This window comes from Amblyomma maculatum, chromosome 3 (genome assembly GCF_055883805.1).
Source record: "Amblyomma maculatum isolate TAMU_Amacu chromosome 3, ASM5588380v1, whole genome shotgun sequence".
NCBI lineage: Eukaryota > Metazoa > Arthropoda > Arachnida > Ixodida > Ixodidae > Amblyomma > Amblyomma maculatum.
The window spans coordinates 184,188,367-184,213,194 of record NC_139346.1 but is presented as its reverse complement, the minus strand read 5'-3'; the positions used below and the strand labels follow the sequence as shown (position 1 = coordinate 184,213,194).

Here is a 24,828-nt window from a genome sequence, read left to right as displayed (position 1 = left end):
AATGCTGTCGACCCCAAACGGCACACAAGGACGAGATTCGGCGGACTGCCTGCCATAACAGAATTTTGAAATGCAGATATTGCAAACGTCATTTTGTAACATTTGCTCTTCCCGCAAATTAGTTTTTCGTCCTAGCTTTCTGCAACCGCGCTACCTGTCGACAACGAAATTAGGCGCAAGAATGATGTAAAGAAGCCTCTGGCGAATTGAAACCCTCCGCAATACTTTCTGCCTGGTACGCTGGCTCCGCCGCAGCACGCAAGTGTACCGTGGGAATGCCTTCACTTGTCTGTGTAGGAACTTTGGTAGGCTTTCCCGCAAAGACTTCCGCGACAGGACGAACGTATCAAGTCGTATTACCGCACCACTTGAGGCCAGTAAATTAAGCTTTCTGCTCAAGGAGTCGCCCGTACACACTGCGTAGCAGCAATAATACTTGGCTTACCTTCGCTGAGAGTGTAGTTAACGCGTTAATGCGAATTCTTGCTTCCCTGGTGTACAGATAGGAAGATCGCTTCAATTGAGATCCGCCCATCCCAAAAGCATCGGCAGGAAGCCATTGAAAATTTCGGTGTAAAAAACGAAGCGCTACAGAGCGCAAGACACGCCTACGGCATTCGCAAAATAATAAAACAGACTTAACACTCGGTATGGTGTAGAACGAAGCACTCGAAAAGTTCGTTAAGGAGATACCGCAAAGTATATTATGAAAAGCGTGATCCCGAAGCACGTTCGTCAGCTTCACTTTCGAACAAAGAACTTAGTGAAGGCGCTGATGTTAGCTCACCTGAACGCGATTACAGTGAAACGCGACATCTCGTAAGCTTTTTGCCAATATATAATATACTTTCTTGCCAAAAGGCGCAGCTATGCCCTCGTGCGCATGCCTGCACCTCCAACTTATTGAAAGGAAAAAAAAAAAAAAAACTTTCAGGCACGATAATTTGTTTTCCTTTTCGCGCGAGATTGTTTCTTTTTTTTTTTTCTAATTCATTTTGATGTTTTCCAGGCTTTTCGGAATTTACTGCAGCGTTCATTGAACGCCAAAAATGTTTCAACGCCAACCTGTTGTGTTGCTCATGACAGTGCAGTGTGGTTATTACTGCGACGCCTAAGAAACAATTTTGAGTGAACGTCATTATCGGTGATCCGGACACCGAACGGCAATTTCACTCATGTAGCCGCTGAGAAGGTTTCGTGCGGACGACTCGATCGGAGTGCGCCTTGCCCAGCTGTACCAAACGACGACCAAAGAAAATTTCCATCTCCACAAAGAGCACAAAGCACACAGGAAACTCGCGGTAAGGCTTAACCTATGAGGACTCGATACCGCCTTTGTCTCCACTTCGCGCCTTCGGCGTGCAGTAACGGATATTTTTCGATACACATATTTTTCTGCACTTGTAGAAACTCTCCACCGCGGAAGAAACAAAATACGATCAAAACAGACCAGAGCAAAAAGGTATACGACCGACGCAGAGGATGCAAAACAGCTAAGGACACCCCGATAAAGACCAAGCAGCGCGACACGTGCAGAATCGGGAGCGTTCAACTTCCTCTCGAGCGCCTCCCGATCGCCGTAACAGACCGCCGTCAGAACAACCGGCTGGACAGCGTAGAAGAGGGCCCACCATCTATCAATCCTCGACGCTCGCAGGAGCGTACCAACAAACCCCTTCAGAAAAGCAGGGGGACAAACACGGGCCTCGTCGTTCGACGAGCACGATAACTTGTCGGCCGTTCACGCCTCAGTTGGCTAAGCCTTGCCGGCGACAGCAGGCATTGCGTCACAGTGGAGCAAGTATACTAAATTAGTGTCGCAAACGCACGACCGGAGGACTCAGCAAAAGTAAAGAAAAGACAAATCGAAGCCGATGCGTTAGGGAGATGTGCACAAAAAGAAAACGGACAAGAAGAAGAGTATTTCGCACCTGGCCGCAGCTTCGAAAGCGTCCCTCCCCACTTGAAAAGTTGGTATGCGGAAAATGCGACGCTTCGACCAAGACAGCTCAGCCGCTTGCGCACTGTGCTCAAGCGTTTCTTGCAGAATTACAAAACGCAGCAAGGTGACGATGCCGATAAGGCCTACAAAAAAAAAATAAATAAAAGAAAGACTGGCCCGGTGCGCGAATAGCAAACTCCAGCGTCTCAGAGTCTTTTCATTGCTTGATATATCAGACCAGATATATATGTCAATGTAGAAGAGGGCTCAGAAACTATCTTGAGGAAATAATATGAGGAAATTTGCTAGGAATTTGCTCGGAAACTTGCGGCCGGAATATAGGACGGACTTACTTGGAGACCAGCTGGGGAGCACTTTGCGTTCGCTGACGTAAGTTCATTATTTCTTCTTTCTTTTCTTTTCGGAGAAAATGATCATATTCTTCTACGTGAGCCTGACCTACGTCCACTGCAGGGTGAAGGTGTGTACTACCACGTCTCTTCAATTAGTCGTGTCCCGTGACTGCCGTTGCCACCTTATCATAAGCAAGTTTCCTATCTCTTCCGAAACTTTGCACCCCCCCCCCCCCCCCTCGCACACACCCTTCCCTTCGCTCTGCTACGCATGCTTCCTAAAGAAAAAAAAAAAAGCTTATTTTTCGTGCCCTCGGGCCACTGAAATGCATCAATGCGTTCGGGAGTCCAGTCTTATCACGCCACCTTGTGGCGCAAGTGCTCCTTTAGCGAGATCGTTGCCAGAAAGTGGCCAAAGTGAGGTAGCACCCGACCGACAGTAAACCTTGCAAACGACCGCCTCATCAAAACTTGAAATTTTACACAGTGCGATACATGACTAGTTGATGCGTATGAGTTTTGTGAGATTCAATTCAATTCAGTTTTCTTTATTTTTTCAGACCAAAAACATACATCCTGGAGATGACCGCGCGAAGAAGAGACGAACAATGTCAGTGCCTCTTCGCTTGTATTGTTCGCTTTGATTGCACAAAACGCGGGGCAAATCCTGACTTACCCTACCATGAGCTCGTACCGAAAAGTGCGAAATCTGCCCAGGAAAGCACGCGGCAAGGGTAGCCCCGTCCCGCCGTGCGTCCTCCGTTTCCAGGCGCCAGGGGGCAGCACCTGTCGCTGCCGCCGGCGGAAGTGGAAGCCCGCGTGCGTGGAAGGGCAAACGCTCGCTTCGCTGACTGCATATTTTTTTGCCCCCGGCGGCGGCGATGGGAGGGGGCAAAGGTAGCAGCAAGGCAGACAGGCAAGCAAGCTGACGCACCTGTGCCCAACAATTACTGGCGGGCGGCCTACGGTTCCCATCTGCTCGCGCCACTGCCTCCAGACTCCAAAACGAGGTTCCGCTGCTGTGGTTTCCAGTGCAGTAGCAGTGCAGCGGAGTATGTCGCGACATCACACGTACGCTAACCTCCGACTTGTCTCGTCACGCAGAAGACGGCAGAGGGAAGGGCAGATTTGTGGGTCCACTTCTGCCCTTTCCCCTTGCCTCGCACATCATTCCCTGCTTTTCCTTCTGGTCCGCTGCGGGTTGACTGTCGCTTCCTGTGTCGTCTCTTTTCCTTCATCACTACTAGCACCGAAGAAATGTCCTGAGAAATCTACCCTGGCGAGTAACTATGCATAGTTCTAGGCTGCGAACTTTAAGCTCGTTGTTTCAGAAGCGATGTTCAACTCACTTTAAGAGGCAGCTACGACAGCACAATTAAAGAAAGTATGCTCAAATTGCCGCTTCAGTAGAAATTCCCAGAGGTCAGCACAAATACAGGCCGGAGAGTTACGCGTGGCGAAAGCACTAAAGTCCCCCGCCACAGTACTGTCAAACCGGCTAACGACAACAGCGTGATTAAAACATGCACAAGCAGCGATAAAAAGAACCGGAAGCCTTTCAGCACCACTCGCTAAAGTTTGTGCGCTTTAAAGCACGCTGACAGTCGTCAAGCAAAAATTTCACCTCGGTATAATGGCGCACGGGACGTCATTTGTGAGTGCGAAACGATGCCACCGCCATTATTCGCGCGAGAACGAACTGCGTGTGACCTATGCGTAATTACGCGTCCGGTAACAATGATTAACGTTAAAAAGCAAGGCAAAACCATCTAGGCAGTCAATCCGCCGAGGCACCCATAACAGTGAAGGGAAAAATAACGACGCCAATGAACGTTCATCCTGCTCTACGTCAAGTCTGAAAAGTCGAGACTGTGTACAATTATACCATATAACGTCGAGACTGTTTATCCGAGGAAAAATAAACAGATTAAGGAAAGAAAACGCGGCTCCGAGGCAAAACTAGCCTGACAGACTAATGCTTGCTTTGAACTCGGCCAGAGGGGGTTCTGCGGGAAATGTTTATGCTTAATGCCACAGATACGAAAGCACGAGTAACCAAAACCAAGCAGAAAAAGACAACCACCAAGGAACTGTCACGTGGCTGCGAACACTGTAACCAGATAGAGACTGAGGTGGGTGAGGGGTTGAAAAAGTCGAGGAAGCAACACAAAAATTCAAACAGAGAGTGAAAGGAGGAATACTGTGGAAGAAGAGACACAAGACAGCCACAGCAACGCAGTGGGTTCGGAGGGGGGAAAGGGGTGGAGGGGTGAGCGAGGAAGGGATGTGTTGCGTCTCTACTTTTCTCTCTCCCGCCCTTCCTCACTTTATCGCCGACAAACACGCGCGACTCTCCTCTTCTTCTCCCATTCCCACTACCGCCAGAAGCGACACCACTACCACCACCACCACCCTTTCGTCGGGGTCGTCGACCTCGCCCAAGCTCCGGCGACGCGCCTGAGAAGCGTGGAAGGCTGCTCTCTCTCTTCTCTACCTCTCCTCTACGACGAGCCGGGGCTTGGCGGCTCCGGCACCACGCATCCGTTTTCGTTCGTTCTTTCTGTCTTTCTTTCGTTCCTTCTTTACGTCATCTTGTCTTTCTTTTCTCATTCCTCTCCTGTCGATGATCCTCTTTCTTTCCGTCTCTCCCTCACTTGCTGCCTTGGTACGCGCGTATTTTGTTCGTTGTTTCGTGCTCGCGTGCGTCAGCCGGTTTCCGTCCCCCGGCCGTTATTTGCCGACGGGCGACCGACCGACCGACCGAGCACCCAGTCGGTTGGTTGGCTAGGCTGGTTGGTTAGTTAAGCCACAGGCATGGCTCACTTGGCTTCGCGCAGCCACGCATGCAGTATTCGCTCGCTGCTTTCCTTTTCCACTCGCGCATGCTCACAGACGCTCAAACTTGTCGCGTGATGGCGGGGTACGATATGATCTCGGAAAAGAGACAGGCATAAGGCTGCGACGCAAGGACGCAAATCAAACCTGGCTCGCTGCATACTCGATTACGTCAGGCGCGCCTATCGCGTTTCGAAAAAGAATTCGAAAAAGAAAAAGCAGCCGGGTTGGGTGCGCGCGCTTCAGTGGGGTTCGGTCGTCATTTTAGATTTGGCAGCACGATTCAAGGAGCGTTGTTGACTTCTTTCTTTTTTTTTTTTTTTTTTTGCTTTTAACCAGAGTTCCCGGTGTCCCTCAGTTATACACTTTCTTCGCTCCAAGCTTTTTACGTTTTGCTTCGCATCGTGTTTCTCCAATTCTGTGGCTTTTATCTCCTTACGTTTCTGGGTGTGGACGAAATAGGGCAGCAGCGTTCGAGATAAGCGAGGCGAATTCCTCCGTCATGTTAATATGACCGTAAATCTTCCACAAGGGAGATCCCACGGTATATACTGACGGCGTGGAATTCGTGCCGACGACGATTTCTGATTCGCACTGCGGACAGAATTTGAGCAGTAGTCCAGCAGTCTTTAAAACAGATTCCCCCTCCTCTTCGTGCTGCGCATCGATCGGTGAGGCGCAAAAACTGGACGCGCGCCCGTGACGTGAACATAAGAAGAACGGGTAAAAGTCAAGCGGCGATGCTTGGCTAAACGCCCCCGTCATAAATCAATCCGGCGCAGGTGTCACGAACAACCTCCCATGTGCGCAGGTTGTCGGCGCAAATAGAGGGGCGGGGGAAATCAGCAGTTCGCTGTTGTGGAGTGTACGGGACAGTCCCTTCGATAGGGTGACGCAAGTTCGCGCCAGTAATGAGCAAAAAAAAAATAATAATAATAAAAAAGACAGCGAAAAGGAAAAGACTAAACTGGAGATAAGCGCGTCCATTCGAGTATTCACCGTTGTACGCCTTTGAAGGGAGCCTGGATCCTTCCTCGTTCAGGAGGGAGGGGGAGTCTTATTTGCTATGCTTTTTCCTGCAGCCCTGGAGTGACTGCGCAACCATAGACTTTTCACCCAAAACCGGCCGAGTCGCGACCGTTTCTTTTTCGCTTTCTTTTTTTTTTTTTTTTATTCCCAGCGATCGAGCTGCTATTTACATCGCACCTGCGCGATGTGAAAAAAAAAAAAAAAAAAAAAAAAAAGATCGCCGCGCGCTCGTCGGCAGCGGCCGTTTCTTGAGAAGCGATGCACGCCTCAGCCTGTCTTCTATTCAGTTTTCCTCGTTTATTATAAGTCGAGCGTCAAAAGAGAGAGAAAAAAAAGGAGCTGTCTATGCCGTCAACGAGCAATCATATGATGTTAAGCTAAAACAGGGAGGATGAGGAACTCAAGGCAATTCCTTCAATTCCCAACGTGCAAACTATTGCTTCTGTGCGAAGTGGCATAGGCACAACACGCTCTCCCACCCTGCAGCAGTACGTTCGAAAGCTTGAATAATAGGTAACTACAAAAGAACGCAGAGACACCTGCCAAAACAGCAAAGGGGTGAAGGATCAAAACATTACTACCGAAAGAGACCGCGTTGCAGTTTCCATGGCTTCCATCACTTGCCCCTTCACCTCTTCATCATCACCCTCAACCGGACGTACCCACTGAAGGGCAAAGGCCTCTCCCGTAGTCTTCCAATTGACCTGACTCCGTGTTAGCTGCACCCACTTGGCCCCTGCAAACTTCTCAACCTCATCCACCCAGATAATTTTCTCCCGCCCCCTGCTACGCTTTCCTTCCCTCGGAATCCGAATTGTTACCCTTAGCAACCATTGGCTATCCTCACTTCGCGTTACATGTCCTGCCCATTTTTTTCTTCTTGACTTCCACTAGAATGTTGGCAGCGGTGGCGCGTGTAGAACGTCCGCCTTGCGGCAAAAGGACCGTGGGTCGAATCTCTGTGCTGCGCAATTCTCGACCGGATAAAAATAATAATTAAAGAGCACTGCAGCCCCTGCACTGGAGTAATGCGAAAGCATGGATACTGCTGTTGGTTGCTTCTGGTTGCTTCTAGTTGTTTAATTCACTTCTTGTATACCCATTTTAGTCTTTGGTACTTTCAAATTGGGCGCCAATCCTTTCCTATGCACTTTTTTTGGCTCTACTTTCGGTTGCGTGACGCCGCATCATTGACGTTACCCGAATTGACTGCCTTAACTACTTTAGGGTTTGGAACATTCAAATGTGGCGCCAAGCCATCGGCTAATGAGACCATTTTCTCCTTCCCTTTTACATTTTTTACCTCTAATTAATTACCGAATTAACTTATTGGCCTAATTACTTTTTCGGACATAACAATACGTCAACCTCCATCGATTGGCACCCCTCACTCACCTCTACCACTTCTCAATTACTCACAACTGCTGCGGACACGATTTTGCGTGTTTTGCCTCTAATTAATTACCTAATTACCTTTCTGGACTAATTACATTTTCTGACACAACATTACGTCACCCTCTAACGGTTGACACCACTCATTAACCTCTATCACTTCTGTGGACGCGGTCTGCGGACAGAAATCTGCGAACATAGCGAAGCTATGCTTTCGCATTTAAAAAAAAATAAATAAATAAAAATATAAAAAAACATGTCTGCCTGTCGATGGATTGCACAAACATGCAGATCTGTGGTGCGACCTGATCTCGGTGAATACCTCCGGAAACACAATCCCTCAGCAGAACAGAATTTGGCCAGTCTTGTGTCGAATTGGCCACCGTCTCCTTAAAACGCCAATATAAAACCCCTTCACCCCTATCTCTGCCCTATACGCATCACAGTGCCAATGCGGAACCGATTTGCACAAACGAAAAAATAATAAAGGCCACTCATATACATTCCACAAAATTCCTGCTGCCAACCGCGACGAACCAGAGCCACGACAAAAAATAAAAATGAAATAAAATGTGTGTGTGTGTGTGTGTGTGTGTGTGTGTGTGTGTGTGTGTGTGTGTGTGTGTGTGTGTGTGTGTGTGTGTGTGTGTGTGTGTGTGTGTGTGTGTGTGTGTGTGTGTGCGTGTGTGTGTGTGTGTGTGTGTGTGTGTGTGTGTGTGTGTGCGTGCGTGCGTGCGTGCGTGTGTGTGTGTGTGTGTGTGTGTGTGTGTGTGTGTGTGTGCGTGCGTGTGTGTGTTTAACAGTGATTGCGAAACTTGTGCGACCAGAACGGAAACAAAACGAGCGTGCAAAAAAAGCGCGTGCGTGCGTGCACGCGCGCGCGCACGCTCACACGCACAAAATAAAATGCAAGACAGCACTCGCATGTGCGCGACCGTTGCCTATATATACACGCCGTTTCGCGCTCATTCAACGCTTCTGCGGTTTCTGACGCCATGCGTGAATCGTGTTACTTTTTACAACAAGCATGCAGATGTCATGCAAAATGCCAGAACACCACGTGTCGGGGCAATGTGAAGGTTGCACGAACGATAGGCGCCGGTCACCCGCCATGCGCACTGGCCTGGCCATGGCCGCGTTCGTGTATAGCAGAGCTGGTAACTGCAAGGATCAATGAACAAGTGCTGTTTCTCTGCGATGTATTTTGCGAACGAGGGCCGGGAGGCAACCCTTCCCCAAACATCGACGTCTCCTAAATGAACTTGTACGCAGGTGGATAGAATGGGGTGAAGATGATGGGCACGCAAGTCAAAGGAAATCGAACAAGGGTTGAAGAGGTACCTCAGGAGCCAACGCTTCTACAAGTGGACTTGTCTCCGTTTCGCCAGCCGAAGAAAAGTCCACTTGTCGAAACACTGGCTAGCAGAGGCTCCCACTCAACCCTTGTTCGGTTGCCTATGACTCCACTGGACTGCACAGTTGGATACAACTCATGGACCCTTTTTTTTTAACTCTCTGTTCCGTCCTTTTGTATTACGTGCTGCTTAAAGGAAAGGTGCACCGGTTTTAGATTTCGATGAGTTTCGAACGGTTGAATGATTATAACTTGTAATTAAAGCATGCGAAATATCTTGGCGCTGGCATTTGAAACAATGGCGCAATTAGAGATTAAAATCGCCGCGGCTATCAGGCTTCACCGCACTGCACAGCGACGCATGATGACGTCATTGACAATACCGGTACGTTTTCTGCATAGACACACTTGGTTTGAAGAAATGAAAAGAAGGCTGCCGAAAACAGAGATCTAGAAATGTTGATTAGCACCGTCAGAAAATGTGCAGCAGAACAGGCAACGAACATCAGTAATGGTACCGTCCGTGACGTCATCACTGAACTTCTCCGCAGAACTTTATTGCTGTGAGGAGAAGCTTGATGTGTAATCGTCGATTACGCCATCAGTTTGAATGCTAGCGCAAAAACACTTTGCATGCATGCCTATGTAGATTTGAAACCTTGAATATCGCAAAATTCTCGAAAAGTGATGCAGCTGCTCCTTAAAAGAACGGTGCAAAACCAAATATACCCTGACAGCCCTGTTCAACCCAAGGATGAAACGAAAATGGAAATGAATGAGCCCCTCTTCCCTACACGATGGCGCGTCGACTGGCTGTCATGACGTCAAGGTAAATGAAGTTTAATCCTCTTGCATAACTGCCAGCGTCATGCCGGCAGGCGTGAGGGAATTGATTAACGACGGTTTCAAGACGCCAGTGGCCGACGCCCATCACCCATTTGGTGGCGTTTGCCGTTTCCCTGCATCCGCGTCTTACTTGCTTACACGTTCAGGAAGAGCACTCCAGCCCAAGAGTAAACACATAGCTGTGATCAACGCGGCTCGGGATGATCGAAAGCAGCGAATGAAACACGAGGTGCGTCTAGTAGACGACGACCCGATATGCCCTTCTCACAATCTGGCCAGGCCTCTGGCTCAGACGGCCAACGCCATCGCTGCCAAAGCCCTCGATCGCGCCGCGGCGGCGTACCACCGACTGCCAAAGAAAGCAGTCCGGTCGCCACCGAGAAGGGGAGAATAACCTCCGGCTTACACGCGATCTGGCAAAAAAAGAAAAAAGGAAAAAAAGCTCTTAACTTCCCGACACCATCCTCGCCTTTCCACATCTCCATCTCGCCTCGGCCCCCACTACTCAGCCTCTTCCATCTACCCTCCTCTTTTCTTCCTCCAAGCACCTCGAGGTGACGATAACCCCGCCGCCGACACAACCAAGGGGCAACCGCGGAGATGATATATGTCACAGCACGAGGCGCCGGAATCTAAAAATAAATGAATAAATAAAACATCGAAGGAAGGAAAATGAAACCCAAGTGAAATACACCGCTTCCGTTTTCACTGACATTGCACCCGTTGGTGCGTGCTGTTAGGCATGAAACAAAAGGAAAAAAGAACCGGACGCCGCCTGGCAGATTGGAGACCTATATATTCCGGAACAAGCCACGATAAAGCATGAGCAACCGACGCTGCAGACGTAAGCTGTTTAAAAAGTTATAATTTTACGCGTACGGATAACTTACGGATGAGATTCTGAAAAGCTTATCATGCCCAGAAACGCTAGGCATATATACCACAGGAAAACCGGTAGGTATCCGGCGGTCCTGTAGACCTAATCTCGCGCCTCCTGTGGCGGATGCTCCGCTCTTCAGTCTAAAAGCGAACAGCGCACTTCATAAGTGGTCGGGTTCACCATGCGAGCAATTAACGCATGCCCCATAACAGCGCAGCCACTACCAGTATACGCGTCCGTTCTCAACGAACGGAGGTGTACGCGGGGGAGGAAGGAGAAGCAGCGGGTAACAAGAGAGGAGGGGGGGTTCACGCCCGGACGTTGCACCCGGGGTCGCCGCGTGCGCGACAATGGCAACAATAACACGAAGAGCCGAGCCAGGATACGCTAGCGGCGAAAAAAACACCGGGCCCGACGGGAAAGCGTTGAGCAGACACGCCACCACTGTACGGCACGACACGCTCACTAAACAGAGACGCCACTAAGCGCGGTAGTTAGTGGTGGTACTGCAGGGTTACGAGCTTGACTGCCGCCGACGGCCCTCGCATCGCTACTCTCTGCCGCCGCCTAGCCCCGGTCTTATCACATTACACTGTGTCGGTGTTTAAAAAAAAAGAAAAAGAAAACAAAAAAAAAGGGGGGGGGGGGGTGGCGACAGTGCTGCCGGCCAATGACCTGGCAGACAGTCACCGAGCGATTGATCTCGATCTAGCCTCGAGCACCAGCCTGTCCTGACCACCCAACCGATACTTTCTTCACTACGTCACTGAACAGCCAGTCGGCGAAAGCCGATCGAGAGCTTCAGCTATATTTAGAGGTCAAGATTACTTAGCGGCAAAACAGAACTCGCTACAATCTAAGGTTAGGACCTTACGTACTGGGTATTGCAGCAAGGAAATTGAAAAAATTTCCGAATATTGTGGATTCAAAACGTGCAGAGAAAAAAAAAATATTTGCAGGAACAAACTTTCAGGAGCGGCTGACCCAATATGCTGCACAGCTTTTTTAATAACTTACCTAATTTGCAAAAAACCCTAATTAACCCATGTGTCTTTCTGAATATGCACCAATACGCCCACCTAAGAATTTTTCTTAGCTATCGCGCCAGCTCTGCGACTCACTATCTTGTGTTTCCTGTGTCTGAATGTCCGCTGTTTTCGTCTGATGCTGCCGTTATACCAACATCCCGAACCAAGGTTCTACCAAATGAAATGGAAATTGGAAGCTTATGCAATGAAAACTCTGATTTCGCGCGCATATGTGCGTATGTTTCACTTTCTCTCTTTCCTTCTTTGCATATACCTCAAAAAGGCTGTCAAAAGGCTGCAAAGATTGGACACTGCGACAAGGAATTCATGCTTGATGCCCTGGCGAATTTACCAGACTGTGACGATGTGCGTGAAGAGTGAGATCACACGCTTAGTGCAATCCAGTGGCCGTGGTTTACAGCAAGCGGTTGCACACAACAAGCACCACCGAACGTGCTTACCAGAGCTAGTGTATAACTTCGAGGCTGACGTACACATCACCTTTCTGCACCAATAGATATTCGCGCACCGGGCAAGCGGTTGCACACAACAAGCACCACCGAACGTGCTTACCAGAGCTAGTGTATAACTTCGAGGCTGACGTACACATCACCTTTCTGCACCAATAGATATTCGCGCACCGGGCTACAGTTAACCCACTGCGTCTAAAACATAGCAATCGCAATTCCACATACACCGCGCCGTCTCCACTGCACACGTTTCATGGTCGTCTTGAGTTTTATGTGACGTATAGAAAGCGAATAATGACTCACTGGCCAGCGGTTAGGTCTGAGGCCAACTTTCAAAACATAATTATCTATCTGCAAAAAAAAAAAAAAAAAAAAAAAAAGAGCACAGTCCAGAGACTAATTACACGCGATCGCTGACGGTATCACGACCTCGGCAAATAGAAGATATCGATCAAGAAACGAAGCCAGGCAGCCCTGCAGCAACGAGAGTGGAAAGGTCGAAAGTTAAAAAAAGAGGATGAGACGAGAAGGGACACATTTACGAGTTCAAGCATACTTAAGTAGCCCCCATCAAGCGCAGCGCCAGATACTGTACGTCCACTGATCCAAACACGGCGCCACGTGACCTTGATGTATAGTAAGCCTGTCTGTACCTTTACGAAGTAAATGAAGTATTGCCCAAGTACAAGAAAAAATAAAAAAGACGTCTGAATGAACTTCAGAAATACTTGGTAGTTGGTGCTTTAAAATTGAACAAGTGTTTTATATCTCTTTTATCATCCAACCTGCAATCTTGCTTTATCCGCTGCATATGTATGCAACTGCATTTTTCAATGCGGTCATTGTTTTCTGCCTAGTCTAATTATTTTTCATATGCTTCGTGAAACAATTTCTGACCTCACAATGAGTCTAGCAACTTTACGCTTATAATTTATTTTTTTTTTTTTGTATTAAGCAAATACGTACATACATGGCTTTTTAAAGTCGAACTCGGCCCCACTGTTGGCTTCTAATTTTGTGAGGAGTCATGCAAAGTAGCCACTGATATATTTTTCGTTCCGGCTACCTGAGTATTCGGTCGAAATTAAATAACTGACTTTCTTAAACGTGGCTTTGAACGCAAAGATGTGAGTAGAAAAGCTGTCGATAACCGCGAAAACCGTCCGATCCGTCTAAGCAGCCTTAATTTAGAATTCGTCAAATGAAATCCCGCAAAGTTTAAAAAAGCGACGTGACGGCGCTCTCTCTCGCGACTGGGTAAAGCGCTGCCAGATTCGCCCCTTCAGCACTGCTCATGTGACAGCTTCAATGTGCTGCAGGTCGCGTCATGCATCGGCTTTGTTAGACTCCCGCTGGTGACAACAGAGCGCGCTAAGACACGCACTATATATCATTTTTATCCACGAGTATACGTCACTGTCAAACCAGGATGAAAGTTTAACGTTCGGCCGAAATGAAATATAATTTTCTATATGACTCTATGAGTGAAGTCTCTCCATGATTTCGATCGCTTCATCGCCACTGGTGTGGGCTAACCTAGGCACTACTCCGAATTCGCTCTTCACTGCCAACTCGCACAGCCACGGCAGTTACGTAATCTGTGTACCACTTTTATCGCTACCCTACCTAATCTCGATCCTGACCGCGAGGGAGAAGGGAAGTGCTCCGGAGCGTGTGTACACGCATTCCGTACGCCCCTCTCACAACAGCCGGCATCGCGTACGACGTTCGTAAGGCCATTACAGTAACAAGGCGAAATAAATATTCAAAACGCCCCTTTTTATTTATTCTCTCATAGGGTTATTGTCCACAAGATCCCAATACATCCCAATACAGTCCTGAGAACGCCCTCGGGAGTCATTCCGAGCGTCGGACGCAGCCGTGGTTGTATACGCTCTTGCAGAAAGTAAGATGCAGTTTATAGCCTGGAAAACCCCAAGAAGTGAATCGGCCCTATTAATAATCACGATCTACCAGCTACAAAATAAAAGTTTCGAAGTATATATTTACAAAAATTCAACAGCCTAACTCGAATCACCCCAGTACGTAATATGCTCGCGCCCAGCGAATGAACGCGTATACAGTGGGCTATAGGACTGAACCGCTGCAAGACGGGCAAGGAGTCACATGCGTTGCTGGCATATTAACACAAGTTTCGAACACAGTGAGTGAATCGACCTCGCATGTATGTGGAGGGGCAGCAAAACAACACTCTTACGCAAGTTCAACTCTATAGTCATATACACGGATGTAGTGAAAGAAAGGAAGAAAAAAGTATATGATCGAAGGTCGTGCCAGGAAATCTTGAAGAGAAACAGAGGCACACTGATTGCTGCCCGTGCGATAAGAAAAAAACATATATATACCGCGCCCGTCCTGGTACGGCCGAGAGTCTGTGCCACTGCACAATCTAAGGGAGAGCCGAAACAAACGCTCGCCTTTAAAGCATCGCAGACACTCGATGCCACGGCGCTGTCCTAAATGTGTACGCGCGCGCGCTGGCTACCCACCGACGCTGCATTTTGCGTCTGCTTCTCATCAAGGAGAAGAGGCTCGCGCAGTGGCATGCACGGAATAAGAACGAGCCCTTACACAGAGACCGAAGGAAAAAAAAAAAAAAAATCACGAGCAAGAGTAGCTGGCATGCGGAGTCCGTGAGATACGCTGTCTGATCCGCAGAAGCAAAAAGTGCGGTAGCTTTTCGAGCTCTCAGTCTCGGCTCTGATTCGCTTCCTTGGTCATTCAAGAAAGGAACCAAGTTTAGAAAAATCGACAGCCCCGCGCCCGACTCGTTGTCGCCATCCTTAACATGATGCATGCGCTAATGAGAAAAGGATAGCCCCATAGAGTGTGGAGAGCGAAGTGGGTTTGCGATACCTCAGCCGAAATTAATAATATGATCGAGTTTATTCTTTCGTTTGTAAGTGTACCGCCTACACTGCGTACGAAAGGCGCTACACAAGCTACACGATGTTGGGGATGGGAAATTCTTTAATTCCCCCTCCCCTCTTCTTTTCTGTAACCATAACAAAACACCAACACCAAAACCTTCCTAAAGGGACCAAGAGAGATAGAGGAAAATAGAGGAAAGCACGCGTGCAATGCAGTGAAGCCACGGCTCACTGATGAATTTCCGGAATCGGTCGATGGCCCAAGCCTCGCACGCGCGAATTAACACAAGTAAAAGAGAGACAGAGAAAGCAAAAGTACGACAGCGAAGAGACCCGAACCGCCCCTTTCTTCGATACTTGGCTAGGCAGAAACCGCTCGCCCCCCTTCACTCTCAGCCCATCCCGGCTCCTTTACACATGGCACCCCCCTAATCCTCTCCCTCCTCTTTTTAACTGTATAAAAGCCAGTCATCAACGAACTAGCGCGTGTTCAAACGACAAGCAGCCGACGAGAAAAAGAAAACGAAAAAAATAAAGAACTAAAACAGCGGTGAGAGAAGAAGGCAGTGCGAGACGGGAACGCGATCTCGACCGTGCCGAGCTGAGAGACCGCAGCAGAGCGGCTGTTGAACCCCGAGTCGGAACCCCGAGCCCACTTCTTTCGCGGAATCAGGAACTGCCGGGAGCATGCCACTTCCCCCCCCCCCCCCTTTCCTCCACCCCTTCCCTCCTGTAGTTACTCTCCCTTCCGGTGCGCCTAAGTGCTGTTTTTACTCTTAGGCGCGCGCTGCCCGCTTGCTGTACTCTGTCGCGGCTCGCCTTTCGGTGCCGCGAAGAAATAGGAGAGAAAAAGAATTTATTGGACGGTCCCCTACCCATCCGCTCTGTGCAAGGCGTGCGAGCGAGCGCTTTTTAAAGGCGCTCGTTTCACGCTACACTTCGTCCCCTCTCGTCATCACACTCCGCTAGTGTTTTCTCTAATTCTCAATTTTAATTTTTCGTCGAGAAATAACACTAAGCTGTTAATGCTCTGAACAGAGCTACCTAGGTCTTTATATGGTGTTATGAAATTATATTTATTGCGTTTCAGAATTTTTAACGACGCGTGACGACCACTCTCCTGAAAAACGGACCGTTGCTACCACTCATCAGGGAGACTCGCGTTGCGTGCTAGCCAGGGCATCACGATACAAATTCCATGAAGCGGACACAGCATCCACCCAGCGATCTAATGCTCTACATGGGCTACCCCGTGACGTCACGGAGGCCAACAACGGTGCCTAATGCATATCTGCAACTGCCCAGCGCAGATATATATATAAAAGCTCAGTAGACATTCTGTCCGCTCTATACTACACCGTTAAGGCTTGTTCGTCTAGATTCAGGCATACGAGAGCAGTATCCGACTGTTTGGAATGTTCCTAGTGCAGAATAGCATGGGATGACCGAGGTATACTGCGCTGCTCAGGTCGTCTTTCAAGAAGGGAGGGGGGGTTCTCAATACTGGCACAAGGTCGCCAGGAGGGATTCGCTGCTACGACGACGACATCGTTTCGCAGAGGAAGAACTACGTGCCAGGACGCGCGAAAGCGGTGACCTCTGCACAGGCGTGCTCCACGCCACGGACCACCCGCAACACCCTGTGTGTAGCACTGGCACCACCGCAGCCACCAGTAACACGCCAACTATACGTATACTATAGTAACCGCAGCACGGCCCGCAGTAGGCTCTCAAAGAGGAACGCAAGGAAAACAAACAAAGTCCCGGCTGCCATGTTGGAGTTGGATGAATTATTCGGACGACCACCTGCGAATAGCATGCTTCGCCGATTTCTCGCCACAGCGCGAGAGGTCTTTGGACAAAAGCGCTAGTGAGCAACCCTTTAAAACATCTTGGACAAAATGCAACACAAAGATTGCAGACGCGAGCCTTTCCTGAGCCTTATGGCTCTGCCCTCTTCAGGATGTGTGAACTGTACGGCCTTATGGGCAAAATACACAAAACGAGCCCAAAACAAGGTCCTCTGCAGAAAGCAGTCCAGGAACGCGAACGTACGTCATTAACATCGATATGCAGAAGTGGGTTCCAAGTGCGCAGTAAGCCTCCTTCATACAGCGGCCGGATGGGAACGCGCAGCATATGATAATCTGGTACGCGTCCACGCTAATGTGTCTCCATTAACACTAAAACTTTATACCTACAGCGCGCCTGCTCCGGCGCACCAACATCTGGACCTGCGGGCTCTTTTCTCAAAGGTGTACGCGCGCAATGACGGCCAAGATTACGGCGAAGGGCGGGCAACGGACAGTCGGTGAGTGCGCGGCGCACACGAACACACCGCCGGCCCTTTGTTTAATGGCCGTTCTAGTGACGTGGCCGCAGGGCCAACGATCAGCAAAAGCGAACACGCTCGATCGTTCTCGAAAGGTGTCACGGCGAAGATCGTCAGCAAACGGGCTGCCCCCATATCCGTATCCAGTTCCCCTTCGAGCGACGTGGCCGTGAGAACAGCTACATCGTGGTCCCGCAAGACACTCCAGATAGATCCTAAAACTGATCTGCTGGGGAATTCTCAGCACAAGCCTTGCGATCGCTAAAGTTAATGCCACTACTAACTCCGTAACCGAGGCTGCTCGATATGTAGCTGCGATCCCTTTGCACGGCGATTCTTGCTTCCTAGGTAATACACATGAGCTTAGGGTCGCCTCAAAAAGCACGTGACCCGCGGAGCTCTGTGATGCGGCCCACCGGCTCAAAAATTCCAGCCTTTGTCCCGAAAGCGCGTGTCCGCTTCCAGAGTCAGCTTCACCGTCAGACTCCCTTTTTCCGGTTATGATCGACTATAAGGCCTTATCGCCAGACGGTAGGCATCCTTTATTAAAATGGAAAGGGTCAATGGCCCCTTAATCTGCCTGAACTTCGGACGGATGTCAGCTGTCTTCAAAAGCGAGCTCGCGCCGCATAACTCGACCTCCCTATCATCTCCTACAGTCCACATTTTCATTTTCTTTTGAGGATAAGTGGCTGCGTTGTTAACCGCTGCACCCTTCCAGTGAAGTACGCTCCGATTTTTTTTCGGAACGGGAGAGTGGGGCCTAAGAATTTGACGTTTCGGTTCACAATTATGTATTTTATAGATATTTTTGTTCTTCCCTTTTTCTGCTGCTTTTCTTGATGTTCCTATTGTTACTTTTGAAATTTTGCGGCTTCCGGTTCGCGATGGATGGCATCTTATCAATGCGGGCGCGCATGCAATACGAAATTGAGGTCACTGTCTAACACAAATGCAATGGAGTCATTGCAGTGAAGGCCCTGGCCCCACTGCCATAGTGCCGCGGATGCTGTATTACGGTGGTTTTGGCTAGCAATAAAGACACGAGTGCGTGGGACCCTTAATCAGGGGTCCCACTGGCCTACGCGCCAGCCCTGCCAAGGAGACGTCGCTCGCCCGACAGGACATCCTCGCGGTGTAAAGCGGCGCATGTACATGCCACTTGGCCGCTGTCAGAAGGAGGGGGAAGAGAAGAATTGGCCGGGCAGATCCATGCTGTATGGAACATGTAGACCATGTGGACCTTACGACGGACCCCCTGCCGCGAAGAGCACGGAGTCCTTATCCCGAAGGCCTCGGAGACCCTACTAACACAGGACATCCAAGTCTGCAAAGAATCTAGACAATCAACAAACATTCTTAACTTCTGACTGAATAGACCGCAGTGCCCTAAAATAGATGCCAATTAAGGCATGACCATCATCAGTTGCAGCAAGGTTCCGCGGCTTCAGAGCACACCACAAAGACCTCGGGGCCCGGTCGCGACTCTGGGTCGCGATGAAGTGACTCTGGGGCGCGAGGGCCCCAGAGTCACTTCCACGGCACCCTTGGGCTTTTACCGCGAGGACCATGCAGCCTGCGCTTTATATGGCCCGCGAGGTGCTCGTTGCAGGGCGGAAAATCCGGTTGTTGGTGCAGGCGCACCGTCGTCGATTCCTTAGTAGGTCTCTCCCGAGTGGCGGGGCCGACGACTTCGGCCGAGAAGTGGGTCTCGCGGCCGACACAAAGCTCTCGGCGCGGGGGGCCCTCGTCTGGGGGCTCCGCCTGGAAAATGGAACTCCGCTCTCGGAAGGACGACCGCCGCCGCAGCAGACCTGCTGCCGCCGGCGAGCTTGCTTAACGTGAGGCTTTCGACGACGACGAGTTCGGTAAAAAACGACTGAGCACCTCTGCATGGAACGAGTGCCAATGTGCACGTAGAATTGACACACAGTATGCAATCTTATCAATGTAACAAACATTAATGATAAAATGACGCTGTGGCCAAACATAGCCGGGGATCATATTGCCGCCATGGCAGCATTCGGCTGATAAGCACAGATTGCACGATGGGTGCAAGTTTCGTCCTCTTGTCGCCCGCTCCGTCAGATGGCACTGTTCTACGTTTCCAACAAATTGCATGGTCTAATGCCGGAGGGCGAAGGGGATTTTTGTGTTAGGGATATGAGGCGGTCAAGAAAGTTTCCCAGCAAAAGGCTTTGCCTAGGACGGGAATGTGTGCCCCGAACGTGGGCCACAGTGTTAGTCGACGGCCCGTTCGGTTCGCGACACTTCAAGAAAGTGATGCGGACATATATGAGACTGAAATTTGGGTACTAGAGTATTATCGATGTCCCTCGTATTTCTGCTCAATCAAGAAAAACAAGAAGAGGAGATTGGGGCCTGAAAGAAGCCCAAGCTGAACCGGCGAATATCGCTACCATGTCTCTCGTACACAGCGTTACAATATGAGGCTGCATAGCACCATATTTTAACAGCGTAGTCATACTACAAAACCATAGCCCTATCTCCGACGCAAAAACAAACAAAAAAAAAAGCATCATAGTATTGTCTTCTGTTATTTCACAGGAAATTGTATCCAAATTATTCTGAAAATTAAAAAAAAAAGCTATGCACAAAACTTATCAATCTTAACTTCGAAAATTTGGCAAATAAGCACGAAGGCCCGTTTAATGGACGGTTGCTACGGTTACAAGGAGTCACAGTAAACAAGTCCAAGCTTCCGAGACAAATTTTAATTGTGTGCCAATTGTGGGTCATAGTAAAATATTATTATGCGAATCTTCATCGGACGTGCTAACCTTGCGATGCGTATTCTTGCGTTTGAACTAAGCAGTCAAAACTGTCATAGAAACCCTATGAGTTGCGTTCTTTAAAATAACTCCGCAATACTGTAAGATATGTGTTTATGAGCATATTGATAGAAATGGTCTTATACCTCCACATGAGGAGCAAAATTGGCTTCTGAAATTTATCCTGATCTCACATCGAGCAATTAAGTCTGCCATAGAAAACCAGCTGGATGCGTTTGTAAATATCCCTGCGGAATATTGTGCTTTTATGAACATATTGGCGGAAATAGCTTGCCTTAAGACGAATATCAAAAATTTGCTACTAAAGCTTGTCCTGCGCTAACAATGGTTAACAGAATGCCACAAAAGGTAACGGAATGTGTTTTTTCAAAACAAACAGTAAAAATCTACAAGCCCGCAAGGTACCTGCGGATACCTTGATTGCGGAAACCCTTTTGTCCTACAGCAGACTTAATTCTAGCAATTCGGCCAAGACAGCAGTGAGTTTAAGACCTTACGGCTTGATCAGACTGAACCTAGTTGAAATAGCTCCACAAACGGACTACACACATGCATATACTTCTATTAGCTTTACCGCGGCGTTACCTCTGTCACGAGTGCGCGCACGCCTTCTGGCCAGGTTTAGACCTTTACAAAACAGCCAATATGCAGTGTTTGACGGCCCGCCTATAGAACTATTCTGTAAGCACGCGACCGCACAAAAAAGTGCAGCGGCACAGTGCAACAGGAAAAAGTGGGATGCCAAGGAGAGACAAAAAAAAAAAAAACAAAAAAAAGGCCGATTTGAATAGTTAAATCAAATACGAAGTATGTGTGTAGCACCGCTTATCACCGTTATACCTTTCATGCATTACCACACACTCTATCCAATATCTTCCCTCAGCTCACGCAAGAGGTGGCCAGCAGTCACAAAGACAAACAGCGCCGAAGGTTGCGCTTCCAAAACAAACAACACACAAACCTAAGGCCCAAACATTCCGATCGCTGCCCTCGGTCTGTTGCGCGCGTGCGGCACGGCTTCAAAGGGACGTATGTCCGCGTCTTCCCGAGAAGACACCGACAGCAGCTCCCTCTGCCGCGCATTCTCCCCAGCCCGTGTTTCGACGCGATTTATGGCCTCCGCGCCCTTTCCCCTCAAACCGAGAGACAGAGCAGTTAACGCCGAACCCACAACCACTGCGCTTACGCTGTGCTTTTTAACTGCTATGGTTTGCCTCCGCGGCACGGCCGAAGCGCGACTTTTCCGAGAGTCGGAACGGACCGAACCGACGACGTCGCCCGTTTCCATGTGTTCCTATCATCATCATCAGCCTGACTATACCCACTGCAGGGCGAAGGCCTCTCCCATATTTCTCCACTTAACCCGGTTCTGTGCTAGCTGCATCCACTTGACCCCCGCGAACTTCTTAACCTCATCCGCCCACCCAACTTTCTGCCGCCCCCTGCTACGCTTCTTCCCTTAGAATTCAGTTTGTTACCCTCAGCGACCATCGGTTATCCTCTCTTCGCACTACATGTCCTGCCCATGTCCATTTCTTCTTCTTAATTTCCACTAGAATGCCGGTAACTTGAGTTATTTCTCTGACCCACTCTGCACGCTTCCTATCTCTTAATGTTACCCCTACATTTTTCGTTCCATAGCCCTCTGGGTTGTCCTCAACTTAAGTAGAACTCTCTTGGTTAGCCTCCACGTTTCAGCCCCATGTGTTCCTATACCACTTTCGAAGTGCGGCCGCCCGCGCGACCGTCATAAATAAACGCGCATAAATTCCGCCCCCTTCAGATCTGACCCGCGAATCGCGGCTTCGGACAGACACCAGCGAAATGCGTGATTGCGGCTAGTAGTGCTATGCACTAAAAAGAAATCAATTGAGAGTAGTTCTCATGTTCTCTCTATTTGCTTCATGTTCTACTTGCAGTGTCAAAACCCTACCACGAGGCGGCTTCCCTTCCACGTCGGATGCGATGAATGTGACCGCACTGGAGCGCCGCTGAAGTCGCTCCAGATTAAGTCCCCACCATTTGATAGATTATGAAAAGTCAAGCTCATTCGTTCGCAAACTGCGGAGGCAGTTTAAGGCAGTGCTGAGGGGTATATTTTTATTCTTGGAGCTGGAAAACTGAAAAAGCATCGCGTCCGAAAAATGGAAACGCTTGTAAGTTACAAAGTAAGTATAATACGCTTACACAAACCGAGATAGGATAGTGAGAAGGCGTAGAGCTAGTGAGAGTGCGAAACCCATGGAAATCTGGCCTACAAATCTCCTCAAGAAATATAGAAAAGATCCTGAATCCCTGCAGGCAACGGTGACGCATAGGCGACACAACGCGGTTTTCGAATTCTAAAACGAAATGACGTGCGAGGCCGGAACCGAGCAGAAAGCTTGCTATACACAAGCCGGCAGCGTGTCTCGAAAGAACTACGACGCCGAATGGGCGTACCCGGCGGAAAGATATAAAAAGCGGTCACTTCATGGGCGCCACTGTCGAAAGCGGGCGCCAACGTTCGGCCGACAAACCGCATCTACCGAGTCAACAGAGAGGCCCGGGAGTGACCTCAGCGGGCAAAACCGAGTCTACGTGACCACACTGTAGAGCCACCTCGCGTTTCCCACGACGTCTACGCAGAAGCTGCGAAGGAAGGGGCGACCTCATCGCGTAAGCAGTTTCACCGGGCTAACAACAACGCTTCGTGAAAAGGAACAAGTGCGAGCGAAATCGTCAGTTCCGCGTTTGGAAGAACGAAGGCAGTGCCTCCACACGCACACACTTTATTCTCCTTCTTTCTGGCCCTGCCCCCGCAGCTCCGAAAGGCCGCGGCAGTGTCCGTTCATTCGGTTCAGTAATTCCCGTTTTGCGTCTTGTTTCGTTTCATTTCCTCTCTCTCTCTCCCGCACCATTCGTGACAGGCGACCTCGCGCTACGCGGATGAAGGCGCGCCGCATCTACGACTCGGCCGAGGCGACCCTCGCCCGTCAATCCACTTCTCCCGACGGCACGGCGGTCGGGCAAGGAAGATCGCCGCGCCGGGTCAGCGGCGGCCGGCATCAGGAAGCCAGGGAGCGAGGATGGAGACCGGACTGCTGGAGGGGAGAGGGATCAGGAGGGGACAAGAAGCAGCAGCTCCGGAACATCCTGGAGGAAGAAGACTCGGGAAGCACGGCGGCAAGTCACGAGGGTCGTTGCGGCGCGCGCCGCGACAGAACGCAACTGTCTTCCGCTTCGTCCCCCTCCCTGAGAACATTAATCGCGACCGACACAACTCACACGAGGCTGCCGGTCAGCAGTTGAAGAGCACACCGTCGACGACTCTGTGCACCGCTTAAACGACCGGTGCAGGCGGACAACGGCTAGAGATACAACAGATAACGAAGCTCCAGAAAAAAAAAAAAAAAGTGATATGCACGAACGTTGGAAAAGGCGGAGTCCAGTTATCGTCAACGCGGAGCTGACCACCACCTGCGCAAGCTGGGCGGGGCTAAGTGAGTCAGGAAGCGGAAAGAAGGAGCCGCTGATGACGGACACGGCGCAGCCACCGATTACGATGATGATGATTATGGTCGAGGCTACAGCGGCATAGCTTCGAGAGAGGACAGCGGGTGGGAACCAGCGGCACGAAGAGGGCGCGGGAGGTCACGGTAGACCAAGAAATACAAACGCGCTCTTCGAGAGATTAGAGAGCAACACAGTTTGGCGGGAGACGCACAAAGGAGAAGCCTGATTTCCGTAGGAAAGCTAGACAGAGAAGGAACCAAGGCGTCGAGGGCAAAGGCAACCACGACAGGAGAGCCCGCGCTCAAGGCGGCGGCGCCGCCGCCGCTCAGCGCAGTGTTGCGGTGGGCTGCATGCAGGCGCTTGATTTCCGGCGACCCGACCGACTGACTGACCTTGGCAGGCTCCCGGCGAGAGGACGTCGAACCTGCCGCTCTCGCTCGCGCGCTGCCGTTCGCGGGGCGAACTTTTGGCTCAGTCACCCCCGGCGCTGCAGCTTCGCTTGGGGCCGCACATCATTCCACTTTGGGCGGCAGTGCGCGCGGCCTCCTCCTCCTCCTACCGCTGCTGCAGCCGTGCATTCCCTCCCTCCCCCCCACCACCTCTCTGTCAATACGCCCCGAGCCCTCAGCATTGAGCTCGCCGCTGTCGCCATGCCGTTGTGGCAGTGTATCGGAAGCTTAGCACGCGTCAATGCGTCAACACAAAATTAACGAGCTGTCAAAATTAACCCGGCTGTATATTGATTACTGTTTGCCTGAAAGCGACTTCCTCGACTTCTGTGCATGACATTGGATCAGTCAGCACTTGTGCTTCAGAATGTTCAAAACAGCCACATTTTGATGCCATCGCTACGGGACGAAATAACCCTGCGCCAGCTCCAGGTTTCCTAAAAGACATTCCAGTAACCGAAGTCTACTGAAAAGATATGCTCTTCGTCAACCCTGGCAAAAATCAGCCCCGAACCAAATGACCATGAGTCGCAACTTTGCCATCACGGAAGTATAATTGACGTTTTAAAGAGCGACGGAAAGCGCCAAAATATAGATCACGATGCGCAAGAAAAATATTACGTCGCAAATTTGGCTAACCTTTACGAACTTAAAGGGGAAAACCCAACTCCGGACTTTTCTAAGCTAAACGATTCCCCCAGAAAGCAGAAACCAATCTC

General features: G+C 49.9%; 1 protein-coding gene across 2 annotated transcripts in view; it reads right to left on the bottom strand.

The window, feature by feature from the left end:
- The window catches only part of LOC146197142 (uncharacterized), a 210,027-nt gene that overhangs the window by 125,067 nt on the left and 60,132 nt on the right, over positions 1–24,828 (bottom strand). The window contains exon 1 of one of the 2 annotated variants that reach the window (XM_084598918.1): positions 2,296–2,470. The exons of the other annotated variant lie outside the window; for it this stretch is intronic. Within the exon in view, the coding sequence (XP_084455044.1) occupies positions 2,296–2,342 (47 nt within the window). The 5' untranslated portion in view covers positions 2,343–2,470. Of the gene's footprint in view, positions 1–2,295; positions 2,471–24,828 lie in introns of those variants that run through there. 2 annotated transcript variants of the gene reach the window in all.